Source organism: Labrus bergylta, chromosome 12, assembly GCF_963930695.1.
Source record: "Labrus bergylta chromosome 12, fLabBer1.1, whole genome shotgun sequence".
In the NCBI taxonomy this organism is placed as follows: domain Eukaryota; kingdom Metazoa; phylum Chordata; class Actinopteri; order Labriformes; family Labridae; genus Labrus; species Labrus bergylta.
The window spans coordinates 17,823,536-17,836,045 of NC_089206.1; the positions used below are offsets into that span (position 1 = coordinate 17,823,536).

The following is a 12,510-nucleotide window of genomic DNA, read 5'->3' on the forward strand; positions in this document are numbered from 1 at the left end:
ATCTATTGTCTAATATTTACAAGTAGAAAACTATTACTTTAGAATTCATTCAAAAATATCTATTCTACTTCGGTTCAGATCTGATCTAACTTGGTGACTAATGAATCCTGTTTACACCTGAAATCATCCATACTTCATGACATTAAAAAAAAGCTTGTAAAATTGTCTGACCCAGCCTCTCCATGAAATATAAAAAATAACTAAATGATGTGAACAAGAAACTTGCATTTTTACATTTACAAATGTTGGATGAAGTAGTAAGGTCTTTTACATAAAGTAGCAATACTTATATCCAAGTCAATAACTTAGATATAAGATTTTCAGCACACTAAAATATGTTATTGAAATAACAAAAGTAAGTATTGTGCCCCAAACCCTTGATAGGGTAAGATTCTTCAAAATCTGACATTTTTATGATGCTGTTTGATGGAAAAAGCAATATTTGTAAAAATTTTAGTTTTTAAAGTAACTAAATAAATATCGTTCTGTAAAACGTACAGTATAAGCATCATAGTAGATGTAAAAGAAGTAAAAGAAGCATACATCCATGCACTATCTATATCCCTTATCCCGTTCCAGGTCACACAGGGCTGGAGGAAATCCCAGCTGTCATGCTGCAGAGCTGACAAACAGAAGATAACCATTCACTCTCACCTTCACCTTATCAGGCATTTTAGAGTCACCAGTTAACCGATGGAGCATGTCTTTGGACTGTGGTGGGAAACAGGAGTACGAGGACACACCCCACACATGCACTGGGAGAATATTTAAACTCCACACAGATGTTGTGAGGCAGCAGAGTTATCAACAGCACCACTGTGCAACCTCAACAAAGGCAGAGAAGCAAAAGGATATGTTAATGAATAAGTTAACACAGCACTAAAATAAATGTACTTTATTAGTTAATGTCAATGTTTAAGATACAGCACATTACTGAAATAAACAAGCAGGACTGATTTATATGTAATCCTTGGTGCAGAAGCAGCAGCAGCACAGAGTGGAGCCTAACAAGGGGAAGTATGAGGTTAGAAAAAGGAGGTAGTTACACATACATCACGTAGGGGCAGGGCAGTGCAAAATTAGTATGAGGCTTAAATAAATGTTCAGGGATATTTTTTATTTTGGCTTTAGTGAGCTTCACTGTGCTCATTATTTCAGCCCACACTGTTGATCATGCAGTTTTAAGTAAACATAAGAATATCAGTTGCCAACAAACATAATACAGAGCAAAAATAAACTTTATAACAAAGATTTCCACAACAGTCATCAGGTGCATCATACGCTGATAGAGAACCATCCCTATTGCAGTCGTTGTAACACTGTTGGTTAATTCTACACAAATGTTCATGAAAGTGACGGACATGACACATGGCAGCGTCTATTGTCTGATTTCACTAAAACAGCCAGAGCTGAACTCTCTGAGCATGACTGAACCATTGTTTGTTGTATTGAGTGTTTTTTTAACTGTTCCAGATAAAGCTCCATTCTCATCAGGCACTGACGCAGCACATCCAGCACACACATCTGTCTTTCACCCACTTTTACCTGCATGTTCCCTAAAACACACCTGGGTCACTGAAGAGATGGATCTTTGCTGGACTGAGGTCAGTCTCTCGGTGAGCCTGAAGGTAAGTTGGGGCTGTGGGTGCAGATGGGTGACATAGTTTTTTTCTAAATATTTCACAAAGAGGATGTTACCAAACGGCCTTTTTCTTACAGAGTGGGAACCCTGTGCAAGATGAGGATAGCAGTTCTGCTGTTTGCTGTCGGGTTTTGTGTGTTGAACACGGTCACATCTCTGAAAATCTGCGCTTTCAATGTTCAGAGCTTTGGTGAATCGAAGGCACACAACAAGAAGGTTATGGGGATTCTATTAAAGGTAATGGTATGAGTTTATACTAAAACAAGAGCATCATCAACACAAACTGGACATCTGACTCTTTTTTTTTTTTTCTTCTTCTGCTTCCAAGATTCTCTCTCGGTGTGACTTGTGTCTTATTCAGGAAGTCCGGGACTCCAAAGGAGAAGCAATCCGAGCTTTGTTGAATGATCTTAACGGGTAGGAGATGTAAAAAAAAAAAATCTAATGCATCACAACAACATCCAACAAGTCAATCCCTTTAACTCATTTAAAATGTATCTTATGTATGTCTCTGCAGATATGAAAAGTCCAATTCTTACTCCTATGTGGCGAGTGAAAGGCTTGGCAGAAAGACCTACAAGGAGCAGTATGTCTTCATTTACAGGTAACTCTGATCAAATATGTCTCATTGCTGTTAAACAACTGGTTCCTCTAAATCACACAGACCACAAAAACATCCGTCAACACAAAAGTTTGAAAACATACAGATGCATGTACATTTTAAATAGGTGTCCCCATGATAAATGAAAATAATAATTGTATGCTGATTATCACTAAATGATGCTTATGTAACTTTTATATAAAAAAGAAATATCTAGGCAGTGCAAACTGGAATTATCTTTGTCACAGCTGTTCTGAATTTCACTACAACAGCATGTGACTAGGGAGGGAATCCCTAATCACATTTTAATGTAAGAATTATTTCCGTAATGTAACCTCTTTTTTTTCCTTTATCTCCTCCAGGAAGAATATGTTAGAGGTCAAAGAGCATTATCAGTATCCCAAACCAGCAGGAGAAGGACACAATGATACTGATGTTTTCTCCAGAGAGCCTTTCATTGTTCGATTTCACTCTCCTACCACATGTAAGACCAAACATCTTTTTCAATTCAATAGCAAAACAAACTGCACCAGCACAAACATAGATACCTCAAGAGTATCTCTGATGTTTTTTTGTACATGTTAATAGGAAAAAAAATCTGCTTTAAAGAGCTCTGGTAAAGCTCTCTTCTTGATCATGAAAACATGGATTATAACAGATGGATACAAGTCACTATCCTTCTAAAAACTCTCTGTCATGTGTGCATGTGAAGTAATTAGAGGATTATCTCATTTGTTGCTCCCATCTTATGACCAGAGGAAGAGAAAACAACTTAATGCAGCACAGTTTAAGTTTAAGTACTAAAAACAAGCTCATTATCATCAGATAACAAATGTACTACATTTATAGGAATTCAAGAGACACCTGCACATGCACAGACAAGTTCCTTTTTGTTCGATCTAAGCTACATATAAGTATAATTTATAATTTATATATAATCTAATTTAAAACCAGAAAGATTGTGAAACTTGATGTACGTAAACACATTCAGAGTAAAAGTCGTAGTTGACTATAGTATGTCTAATAACTGATTTTCTTTTTGTTGTAGTGGTGAAGGATTTTGTCCTTATCGGGCAGCACACTTGTCCCAGAAATGCCATGAAGGAGATGGACCAGCTCTATACTGTCTTCAAAGGAGTTCACCAGAAGTGGAAGACTGATGTGATTCTCTTCTTTTTTTTTTACTTGTTTTCGTCTTTTTATTTTATTTATTATGGGGGTTTTATGTATTTTTTTTAATAGGGGAGTAGATAGAGTAGGAAACTAGAGAGAGAGAGATTGGGGATGGGAATGAAATGTGGGAAAGGAGGCACAGGCCGGACTCTAACCTGAGCCGCTCACTTACAGGACTATAGCCTCCATACATGGGGGCCATCTGAACACTAGGCCATCTGCGCCTCGTTTTGGTCATTCTTATTCTTTCTTTTGGTTTAGAGTTCCTCTGCTCAGCCTCATGTTGGTTTTTTTATGAGTGATTTTAATCTGTGAAACTTCCCTTCTTCCTTCCTGTAATTTCCGCAGAATGTGATGATCTTAGGGGACCTTAATGCTGACTGCAGCTACGTCACCATCAAGGGCTGGAGAGCTGTGCGCCTGAGGAGTGACCCAAGATTTCGCTGGCTGATAGGCGATGAACAGGACACCACTGTCCGTGAGAAAACACACTGTGCTTATGACAGGTAAGAAACTGATGGGAACTCCATTTTTGCTTTTAGAACATTGGACAGGTCGTACCTTACAAGATAGTATTGTTTTCCAAACAGGATCATTGTCCATGGACGTGAGATTATTTCCAGTATAGTGCCAGGTTCAGCTCAACCATTCAACTTCAAAGAGAATTTCCATCTCACCGAGGAGGAGGTAAATATTTCAAAGAATCATTTTCTGACTGGATTACATATAAATTGAACATTAATCCTTTTTATTGCACTTTAGGCTCTGGAGGTGAGTGACCATTTTCCTGTTGAAGTTGACCTGAAGCCAAACCATCGCTACCTCCTCCGCAATGAGCTGTAGTCCTTTGAGGACGACCATCAGAACACCAGGATTAAGGATTTTAACTGAAGTTTTACTTTATTTAAACTTTTAAAATAAATCAAAGTAACTAAAAGAATCTTCACTGATAACAAGTCCTCTTTTTAATTACTCACAATCGTTTGCAATGTGTCACTGCACTTGTCTCAGTGGTATGAGACACACATAATCACGAGTTGTTTCAGCGTGAAGGACCTGCATGTTTGACTGCTGCAGTGTGCATCTCAAACCAAAAACCACATCAAAGCTGACATCATTTCATGAGCTCATGAAGGTACGTTCCTGCAGCGACACAAAACACAAAACACAAAACATTACTTTGGTTACTTCACTTTTTTAGCGGACCTTACAACTTTTGATTATCTTCAGTTTTACGGTAGGCTTTAAACATGTTGACTTTGTAGTCATGGTTGTTGGTTTTAGTGTGTCATATTTTGCACGATCTGTCTGACAGGAAGTCACTTGTAGCGACAATAGATGATTAGTACATTGTGCTCCCTTCATTTCTGAGTGAAGAGATCTTTTGAGGCAATGTTTTAATGTTTGACTATATACATTAAATATTTTCACTTTTTACAAAGATGGAACAAAGCTTTGCAGATCTACTTAGTGGGGCATTTTCAGGTGAGAAATTTGGCTTGTTTTGTGGAATCTATTACTTATTTTAAAAAGATTAACATTAGTTCTTACATTGACAAAAGATGATGTTGTTGCAGAAACATCTGCTCCATCATTCTCTGATGGAGATTTGGATTTTGAGAATTTGAATTTCACCGAGGAGGACAACTCAGACATCTCTGCTGAAAACTTGCAAACAAAGGAAGACAACACTCTGCACCAGGAAGCGACTTCTCAAACTACATTTTTGTTGAGTATGGAAAGTGCAGATGTAAACATGACAGAAAATGATGACAAAGACCAGTCTGATGAGGAGGATTTTCAAGTCGAGGGGGTCATGAGTTTGGAAAAAACACTTGCGGAGGATTGCACAAGCTCAGAGGGAGATTCTGAACGGGCAGGATCCGTCTCTGAAGAGGATGAAGAGAATGAGGAAGAAGATATAGGAGAGCCAGGGGATTTGATGATGTTAGTTTGCAGCAGTGGTAATAAAGAGGACAGGATCTTTGCTGAGGGACAACCTCTGGCCCCTCAGGGTGCCGAAAACACTCAAGATAGAAACGAAGAGCAAGGTGACGAGGAGGTGTCCTATTTCGAGAGAGTCCCTGAACGTGGCGGTGAGATAGGGATAAAAGGTGATGAGAGTGAAGATGATGAGAGAGAGATTGAGAATGCAAAGCAAGTAGACACGTGTGACTCCAAGTGTGAGGGCATGAAATTCGAACAAGAAGAAGAACAAGTCCAGTTCTACAAACGGGATGCTGAAAATCCTGCAAGAGATGACCATGACAACGAGGAAGCCTGTCTTGAGTTTCCAGAAATAACCGTGCAGAATCAGCAGGCTCTCCTTGCTGAAGTTGAGAGTAAGGAGTGTTGGGAGAAAGTGGAGGATTTCTCAGGGGAGGAGCACCAAGAGGCAGGTGAGACCTTTGCAGATTATCCCTCAGACTTGTCTTCATGTGAATATGTTGAGGAAAACCAAGGAAGTTATCACCAACAAGACGGAAGCAGTTCAGTTGCAAACCAAGACGCCTTCCTGGAAAGAGCTCGGACAGATAGCACCTGCATGGGAAGAGGCGAGGACACTTACGAGGAGGGAGAGGAGCATCTGTACAGCAGAAATTTAGAGGAAGATGATGGGAAGTTCATGTATGTTGCAAGTGGAGAAAAAGAGAGAGGAGAATTAGAAATCCCCAAGAACATGTTGGGCATTGATGAAGGTGAGACAGATGAGAGTGATTCCAGCAGCTCCAGTCTTGATGAGTATAAAGAAAAGTGGACGTATGAGGAACATGACATATATACAGTAAATGCAGGTCTACGAGAAAACAACAAGGAACATGAGGAGACTCAGATTCCCAGTGGAGACCGAACAGCGTTTGCCAGGTGGGACACATCAAATGACTACCACAGAGCAGATCTCGACATGAACTGGAATCTAGATGAGCTAAGACCTCGCACCCTTCAATCTGAAGACCTGTTAACCACAGAGGACGCAGACATAGCGGAAACATTGCTCTCTGATTTGACTGGTCCTCAAGACGTCAACAACTATTTAGCAGTACAGAGAGAGGAGGCAAAAAACACAAGCTCTTCTAGTCAGGGATCCCTGGACGATGGCTTTTTCTTCACCACTGATCTGATTAAACCCTACGAGGTTATCGAGCCGGGACAGCAAGTAGATGATGAATATGAAGAAGACAGGAACTGGGATCAAGAGCAGGAGAGAATCAAGGCTTTCTTCAAGTTTTATGACGACAGTGACAGAGAGGAAGGAAGAGAAGGTGAGTGAAGAGAAATCTTTAGTTTTTCTTTTAATATTTGTTGGGGCTTTTGCTTTTTATTCAGATAGTAGAGTGACATGAAATGTAGGAGGGATGATGTTCACCAAACAGCATCAAGCTTGGGAGTCAAACTGAGACCAGTGCGTCAAGGATTGTAGCTAAACCATGCCCCAAATCTTTAGTATTTAAGTGTTGGATGCATTTCACAATTCATCAGTTTCCATGTGTGCTTTTTTACAGGGAGGCAGAGCAAAGTCCAGTTTTGTACAAATCCACTCTCTCAAGTCATTCACTTTGAAACCGACAGGTAAGCAGCACTCTCCTCAAAAAGATTTTTTAAACAACAACATGAGCTTTGCAAAAATATCCAAACTACCTTCCACTTTCTCCTTTCCTTACAGTGAGAGAGAGTCACTCAGCAGCTCCACAGAAGGGGAGGAGGACCGGAGCTCTGGAGAAACATCTGAGGTTTGCATTCAGACACAAAAAAAGCACACACACATGGAACACAATAAAAATGCAATATTTCTTAACTGCTTTGCCATTGCACAGGAATCACGGGAGCCTGAGAATGACAACATGGAAATGATACCTGGTTGTGATCTCCCAAACACTGAGATAACAGAGAATGTGCCAGATCTCAGAAACACACCAAAATCTTCAAGGAAACACAAAGTGACCACTCATTTGCTGTTTAATAACCATTCACTTCGCTCATGTGTTTCTTTATTGTTTATTTACCCATGCCTTCCTGTTGTCTTCTCTGTTCCTGCAGCGTCTAAACATGCTGAAGATGACTCTGAAGATGGCTGTGGTGATACTGACGGGACTGGTCATGTTGTGGTTGGTCACAGACCAAGAAGCAATGTTCAGCCCATTGTCTTTCTTTTAGGGGCAAATACATATACATTTTATAAATACATATTCAATCATTATAATTTGTTTCATTTCATTCATAATGTCAAGCTCATATATAAATTCACGAAGACAATATTTTTTTCCCAGATTGTTTTTTAAAGCAATAAAGTATGCTGTCATGTTTTCTGATCTATAACGTTTGTGCTAAATAAAGATTTAACTGTGTCCACAATGACGCTGACTTATTTGTATGAACCACATTAAATAAGGGCTGAGTCCTAAATCTGATGAATTTACTGTTTTGAAAAGGACGGAAACTTAGTAGGTTAAATACTTATCAAAGGAACATACTTTGACATACTTGTACCTCGCTTCCTTTTTTTTTTTAATATACTGTACATATCTACAGTTATTACATTACAGTTATTATTCACTGCAGATAGAGAGTATGGAAACAAAATGTAATTTAAAGTTATGAAGAATTGTCACATAATGTGCAGTGTAATGCAGGGTAAATGCAGGTACAGGGAGTAGGCCTATAACCACTTTTCTCCATAGGCTATACCTACTTGTAAATCTCCTCTTATTCACTTATTCCATTGATTGATTGACAATATTTAGAAGTAGGCTATGCTGCAATCTGTGCTGTCTCTAATTGGCTTGTATGCACTGACTAAATATGCAAGAGTAGTCTTCTTACAGGTCACTGTTTATGAATATAACCGTGGACGGGCCACTTAACCACACAAAAGTATTTTGATGTTATATACAGTTGTACTACAAATAAGCATCATTTTAAAACTCTGCCTCATGCCAATGCACTTTTCGCGAAATTATGATTATAACACCACCAAGGGGGGGGGGGGGGGGGGGGGGGGGGGGGTCATTGTGCATTATGAGCATTATGAGGTATTTTCTTTTAATATTTTTGGCAAACGTGCAACTACTTTGTATTTGTTTTGTTAAAAGAGCATTGCCTCGTGATTAAATATATTTAAATTATGACATGAATACTTTCATCCCGTGAAAATAATTGTGGATTAGCGTTTCTATGAGTCAATATTAAAAACGTATTGTTGGCGCTGTTATTTTTTTCTCTCTCTAAAGGTAAGAGAATACATATCACCGTAGAAGAAGAATCTGTCTTACGGAAACGGAAATGATGTCCTGCGAGTGCAAAGAGTTTTATCCACCTTGACAAACAAACGAGGGCGGAGACAAAGCTCGCCGTGCTTCTAAGCAAGGCGTTAGACTCCACATGGAATTGTCTCAACCGCCCCTGCGCAAAAAAACGAGCGCGCCGATGTTAATCTTGGGAGGAGCTATGATTGTTGTCTTTTTTGGCAACCAAATCCGCAGCTGGGCTAAAACGAGACATAAAAACCTAACGTTACACAGCAACCTCAGCAAATAAGTCAAGTTCAAAGAAAATGTCTTCACTAAGCAGTAAATCTGCGCAGGAACTAACCGACCTACTTGATGGATACGGGATAAAGCACGGGCCTGTCGTCGGTGAGTGGCTCAGACTTCATGTGTTTTGAATAAACGTCCACGCAAGTTAACTTCACAGACCTCTGTGTGTTCAGAGAAGTTACCCCTGACTTATTGATTTGGTATGTGTTCATTGTATACGTGTTTGTTATGCCACTTGTTCCCCCCCCCCCCCCCCCCCCCTCAGACTCCACCAGAAGTCTATATGAAAGGAAACTGAAAGAGGTAATGGCCAAAGGGAAAAGAGTGAAACCATCATCTGACCAAACCTACTACAGAGAAGAAGGTAACATCTACATTCTGATACAATATACACATAATCAACAGGTTGAAATAAATGTACAAGTATGCCAGAACTGATTAAACATCATTTCACATCTCTCAGAGGTTGAATGTGGAAAATGCTCCAGTGTTAAGTGATCAAAGCATCAAATGCCTAGATCTTCTAAGACTCTGTTTCAGGGTGTTTGTTTACTAACTATTGTGATATGAGATGTTGGAACAATTGTTTTATGTTCATGCACACCTGTTGAAGTGATTGGTTAGTTGTTTTTTTTTATACATATCACAGCTCGTATGGTATACTAGTGTTTAATGTAAGGACAGAGAAATTCAAATTGCCCTTTGTAACACTGAAAGTTACAGCTGTCAGGTTGTCTGTTAGTTCCTCTGCACAGCAACATTTAACATACATTACTAGTCAATGATAAACATAAACAACATATTGTAACACATAAATGGTTATTAAGTGCTGTGGGGCAATATTAAAAAAATAATAATCGAGACATCCTGAATGTGTTGACCTCCAGCCTAATGTTTGTGTTTTCATTTCAGAGGAGGAGGTCACCTATGTTTACAGGACACCGGTAAGTATCGCTTTAAAGGTTTTTTTGTTTCCTTTACATCACATCGCTTTTGATGAATTCTGAGTGTGACCACTGCGAGATAAGAGAAAAACAACTGTAGCCTTCTTCTTGATCAGATTTAGCAAACAAATAGAAATATCCACACGCAAAACATTGATTTGATCACAGATATTCAGAATCATTTCTATGGTAATATGATATCCATTTTTCCCTAATCTGATCGGAAAGGTCAATGAGGCGTGGGTTCCAGTAAATGAAATGAAATACTGTGAGGTTGTTGTGTGTATATGTGTACTGTGCATGTGTACATACACACTGATATCATTTTACAACTTTCTGCACTTTGCAGGTGAAGAGCGACGGTTCAGGAGACAGGTCTGTTCTCTAACAATCCTCATTTTCTTACCTCCAAGCAACACTCACCAGTTTTCTTCTGTCCTCGTCTTGTCATTTTTACATGAATCTAATCACCAAACCCAAATCTGTTTTAATTAAAAAATATATGTTTGTCTATTCAGTAGGTCTTACTTAAGGTCAAGACCAGAGTGGACTGCAGGGGAACATGAGTAAGTTTTAGCCACACAACTTTTTGATGTAGCTGTTGTGTCATTTGGTGAGGAGTATACAGTCACAGATAAATGTCCTGTTGTGCATCTCCTCTCTACAGAACATCCTACTCCAGCTACCCGAGGTCACAGCCTGAATACAGAGGAAGAAGTGACGCCAATGAGTAAGTGTGTTGATACAACAAAGTGTCATCACCGTTCATTTATCCCACTGAGTATCTCTGATGTGATTATAAATGTGATTTGTTTGTGTAGCATAATTGTCCGCGTTTCCCTTTTAGACCCTACATGTACGACACGCCGTCCACCTACAGATCTTCCTATTTGAAAGCGACACCCCCGAAAGTGGTTCCTGAAGCCCCGCAGACACCCAAGTCGTCTCGCCTCATACCACTCTGGGTTCAGTTTGTGTTCTTCCTGGCTGTAGCTGTCTTCCTCTACATCGTATTTTCCAGTATGGAGATGAATGAACCCCTCAAAGGAATCAAATAACTTTTGTTTTACTGTGCTCACTTAGTTGAGCTGTTTCACTTTATTATGCATTTTAATATGAGGAATGTATTTTGATGACTACCCTTATTTTACAGATTGGTGGTTTTATGGTATTTCAGATATTTGTATTCATTTTAATTGCAGTAAATTAGCTTGCTTTGGCTTTAAGGTAAAAAAACATGTTTGCCTCTCACACATCTTCAGTGCAGCTACACTAACCTTCACAAGACATATCCCTGAAAAGAGAGCACAAACTGCTTCTGCCCCTCTCCTGGAGAGCTGCTTTTTATATCGATCCAGATTGTTTCAGGGTATTCTGTTCAACGCTTTGAAGCTCTTCCCTGCACAGCAGTCTTTTTTTTTTTTTTTTTATTTGGCTTGCAGCGCTGAATATGCCAAGAAATTCAATTTAAGACACCCAACTCCCTCCAACTATGATCCACAATAACTGTGACAGATCTTGCCACCAACAGTTTCAGTGTATGGTTTAATCAGCGGTCCAACATTTAGAAAGCCATAAGGTTTTGTTGGCACATTGAGCGTCACAAACTGCAAAGCGAATATTAGTCTTCTCCTTTGTATTGCAGAGAACTTCAACCAATAATATCTGCTGTTAAGCCACAGCAGCTAACAGTGACTCTAGGTGCATATGAGGAGCACTCTTGTGTTATTAACCCATGTAATACTATTGTGGGAAAGCAATATACTGTAATTTTACACTAAAATGATTTTGTACATTTTTCTTTATAGTTTTAATTTGAGGAGAGAATTTCGCATTTTCCTTTAAGCTACTTTTGATTGCTCTAATAAACATTGAACTGAAGTGATCCCATCTGAAAACAAACTCTTAAGTTGTGTTACAATGTGTATGATACAATCTGCAGTTCACTATCAAAGATGTTCCAACAGCATCCCAGACCTTTTTTTTCTGGTTTATTGTACTTGCTAATAAGGGTATATTATTCTGTGTATATTGTTAACATAATTTTCCACTAAACTCTTGAAGTTCATACTAAGTTGAGCGACAACAATGCTTCCTACTGTCAGTTGAACAGAAATACTGCTGAGGCATCCTGTGGACTCTGATGTTGTGATCTGTTTGCTACTTCAACATGTTAAAGAGCTTGTATATATATCAACGTTTGAAGCTTCAAGTTATTTATTAAGGGAAGAAATAAAACCTTAATTGTAGTCATAATGGAAGGTTTAAAACTGTAAAACAATGATGCATGATGTTGGATCTTTTTTTTCCTCAGGGTGATCTGACGCTACAAAAAGCCCACAGTACAATCGGTAACACTACTTGTAGATTGTTAAACACACTTGATGAAACCCAGCAGCCATAATTACAATCAACTACATCGTCTATTTACACTTCTATAAGTGCAATAAGTACATGTTGTAAATGACGTAAGATGCATCGCAGGGTTAGACTTGAAATACAAAACATCTACTCCTTTAAGGATCATTGATTTAAAGACGATAATACAGAATACGCTAGTAGAGCTTAACCTTTAGTGTCATCTGATAATAAGTAGAAAAAGAATGTTTTTAACTG

General features: G+C 38.9%; 3 protein-coding genes across 6 annotated transcripts; all 3 read left to right on the top strand.

Moving 5' to 3' along the window:
• The first annotated feature begins 1,473 nt into the window (after positions 1 to 1,473).
• On the top strand, positions 1,474 to 4,356 carry dnase1l1l (deoxyribonuclease I-like 1-like). Its single transcript, XM_020632239.3, has 9 exons — positions 1,474 to 1,628; positions 1,720 to 1,879; positions 1,971 to 2,059; positions 2,160 to 2,246; positions 2,606 to 2,727; positions 3,292 to 3,404; positions 3,765 to 3,922; positions 4,007 to 4,103; positions 4,179 to 4,356. The coding sequence occupies exons 2-9, from the start codon at positions 1,739 to 1,741 to the stop codon at positions 4,257 to 4,259; spliced, it is 888 nt and encodes a 295-aa protein (XP_020487895.1). The 5' UTR covers positions 1,474 to 1,628; positions 1,720 to 1,738; the 3' UTR covers positions 4,260 to 4,356.
• A 12-nt stretch (positions 4,357 to 4,368) lies between these two features.
• On the top strand, positions 4,369 to 7,769 carry si:dkey-183p4.10 (enolase-phosphatase E1). 4 transcript variants are annotated; one of them, XM_020632232.3, is made up of 7 exons: positions 4,369 to 4,551; positions 4,859 to 4,901; positions 4,979 to 6,679; positions 6,920 to 6,986; positions 7,081 to 7,147; positions 7,232 to 7,354; positions 7,455 to 7,769. In XM_020632232.3, the coding sequence occupies exons 1-7, from the start codon at positions 4,477 to 4,479 to the stop codon at positions 7,569 to 7,571; spliced, it is 2,193 nt and encodes a 730-aa protein (XP_020487888.2). In that variant the 5' UTR covers positions 4,369 to 4,476; the 3' UTR covers positions 7,572 to 7,769. The 4 variants fall into 4 exon arrangements, with proteins under 4 accessions (XP_020487888.2, XP_020487889.2, XP_020487891.2 ...); XM_020632233.3 differs by having other exon boundaries at positions 4,370 to 4,551; positions 4,994 to 6,679; XM_020632235.3 differs by having other exon boundaries at positions 4,550 to 4,653; positions 4,994 to 6,679.
• Positions 7,770 to 8,832: 1,063 nt separating this feature from the next.
• Positions 8,833 to 12,087, top strand: LOC109982834 (lamina-associated polypeptide 2, isoforms beta/delta/epsilon/gamma). Its single transcript, XM_020632238.3, has 7 exons — positions 8,833 to 9,049; positions 9,216 to 9,314; positions 9,863 to 9,894; positions 10,244 to 10,269; positions 10,413 to 10,460; positions 10,562 to 10,624; positions 10,742 to 12,087. The coding sequence occupies exons 1-7, from the start codon at positions 8,968 to 8,970 to the stop codon at positions 10,950 to 10,952; spliced, it is 561 nt and encodes a 186-aa protein (XP_020487894.2). The 5' UTR covers positions 8,833 to 8,967; the 3' UTR covers positions 10,953 to 12,087.
• The last annotated feature ends 423 nt before the right edge of the window (positions 12,088 to 12,510 follow it).

Excerpts from the sequence above, each read along its gene's own strand:
- dnase1l1l (XM_020632239.3), top strand. The coding sequence starts at position 1,739 with ATGAGGATAGCAGTTCTGCTGTTTGCTGTCGGGTTTTGTGTGTTGAAC. Across the intron at positions 1,880-1,970 it reads TTATGGGGATTCTATTAAAG|ATTCTCTCTCGGTGTGACTT; the intron begins GTAATGGTATGA and ends TCTGCTTCCAAG. Across the intron at positions 3,923-4,006 it reads ACACACTGTGCTTATGACAG|GATCATTGTCCATGGACGTG; the intron begins GTAAGAAACTGA and ends TTTTCCAAACAG.
- si:dkey-183p4.10 (XM_020632232.3), top strand. The coding sequence starts at position 4,477 with ATGTTTGACTGCTGCAGTGTGCATCTCAAACCAAAAACCACATCAAAG. Across the intron at positions 6,680-6,919 it reads CAGAGAGGAAGGAAGAGAAG|GGAGGCAGAGCAAAGTCCAG; the intron begins GTGAGTGAAGAG and ends GCTTTTTTACAG. Across the intron at positions 7,148-7,231 it reads GCTCTGGAGAAACATCTGAG|GAATCACGGGAGCCTGAGAA; the intron begins GTTTGCATTCAG and ends GCCATTGCACAG.
- LOC109982834 (XM_020632238.3), top strand. The coding sequence starts at position 8,968 with ATGTCTTCACTAAGCAGTAAATCTGCGCAGGAACTAACCGACCTACTT. Across the intron at positions 9,315-9,862 it reads AACCTACTACAGAGAAGAAG|AGGAGGAGGTCACCTATGTT; the intron begins GTAACATCTACA and ends TTTTCATTTCAG. Across the intron at positions 10,270-10,412 it reads AGCGACGGTTCAGGAGACAG|TAGGTCTTACTTAAGGTCAA; the intron begins GTCTGTTCTCTA and ends TTGTCTATTCAG.